Source organism: Notechis scutatus, chromosome Z, assembly GCF_049901735.1.
Source record: "Notechis scutatus isolate UNSWTSFEM ecotype Mainland chromosome Z, rNotScu1.2, whole genome shotgun sequence".
Lineage (NCBI taxonomy): Eukaryota > Metazoa > Chordata > Lepidosauria > Squamata > Elapidae > Notechis > Notechis scutatus.
Window position 1 is genome coordinate 106,056,479 of NC_142025.1, and position 1,474 is coordinate 106,057,952.

A 1,474-nucleotide genomic window follows, 5' to 3' on the forward strand; every position below is an offset into this window, starting at 1 on the left:
CTTACCACTTCTGTATCAGATTTGTGCTTTATGATATATTTGTATTGTGTCAAGAAAATAAAAATAAAAATGAGGGCAGGAAGAGATATCTATCTTGCTGTTCTGTTCTAATGTCACTTAATATTTAGTTGTCTGCTCCCATGACCATTTACTGTAATATTTTCAATTTATTGCACTCTCTAAAAATGAATTCTTCAAAAAATGCTAGTGTGCCAATTTACTCCAACCATCTTTGAGATTTCAAATATCAAAGCAAACTTTGTATCAATGCCTCCTTCAACTTCCTGCAGTGAATGTAATAAAAATTGATTTAAAAATCTTTCTTTTGTAGACATGGCTGACTGTGTTAAATGCGCTGATGATTATTATGCTAATAAGTATCAGAATACCTGTATTCCCAAAATTATAAGCTTCTTGTCTTATGAAGAACCTTTGGGTATCAGTTTAGGCACCAGTGCTCTTTCATTTTCATTGGCAACAGTTACGATACTAGGAATATTTCTGAAGTACCACAATACTCCCATAGTGAAAGCCAACAATCGTGGCCTTACCTACATACTACTTATTTCACTTGTGCTGTGCTTCCTTTGTGCATTGCTCTTCATTGGCCAACCGAAGAAGGCAACGTGCATTTTCCAGCAAATAGCTTTTGGCATCATCTTCACATTCGCTGTTTCTTGTGTGCTAGCAAAAACTATTACTGTGGTTCTCATTTTCATGGCAACCCAACCAGGATCCAGGCTCAAAAAATGTGTAGGGAACAGCCTGGCTTGCTCTATTGTTCTTTCTTGCTCTTTTCTTCAAGTAAGCATCTCTCTGGTATGGATGGCAACTTCTCCTCCTTTTCCAGATATGGACATGAATTCAGTACCTGAAGTAATTGTTTTGAAGTGTAATGAATCATCACCAGTCATGTTTTATTGTATCTTGAGTTACATGGGTTTCCTGGCAATAGTCAGTTTCACCGTGGCTTTTTTTGCCCGCAAGTTGCCAAATAGTTTTAATGAAACCAAACTTATAACATTCAGCATGCTGGTATTTTGTAGTGTTTGGTTCACCTTTGTCCCCACTTACTTGAGTGCCCAAGGAAAATATATAGTAGCTGTGGAAATCTTCTGCATCTTATCTTCCAGTGCTGGATTACTGGGTTGTCTCTTTTTCCCCAAATGCTACATTATTTTGTTGCGACCTGACCTAAACAGGAAACAGATCTTAAGAAGAAAGCAATAGATTTTTTTTTAAAAGCATATAGCATAGTAAATGAGTTCAAAATAAGTAATACTTTAAGAGTGGATTGCTGTGATGTGAAAAAATAATAAATAAATGCAGATTTATAGAGATGGCCTAACAAAATGAACAAATTAAAAAAAAATTAAACATGCTTCTTTAGCTGCCCAATATTTTGGTATTAATTGATTCCTTATTTATTTATTTTTATTTGTTTGCAATAACCTTTACCTGCGTTTATTATTTT

At 34.8% G+C, this 1,474-nt stretch overlaps 1 protein-coding gene across 1 annotated transcript; it reads left to right on the forward strand.

The window, feature by feature from the left end:
- Positions 1 to 330: 330 nt before the first annotated feature.
- Positions 331 to 1,230, forward strand: LOC148129063 (vomeronasal type-2 receptor 26-like). The gene has a single exon (XM_087946862.1). It carries the CDS (start codon positions 334 to 336, stop codon positions 1,228 to 1,230), a length of 897 nt encoding a protein of 298 aa, XP_087802988.1. The 5' UTR covers positions 331 to 333.
- Positions 1,231 to 1,474: the final 244 nt, after the last annotated feature.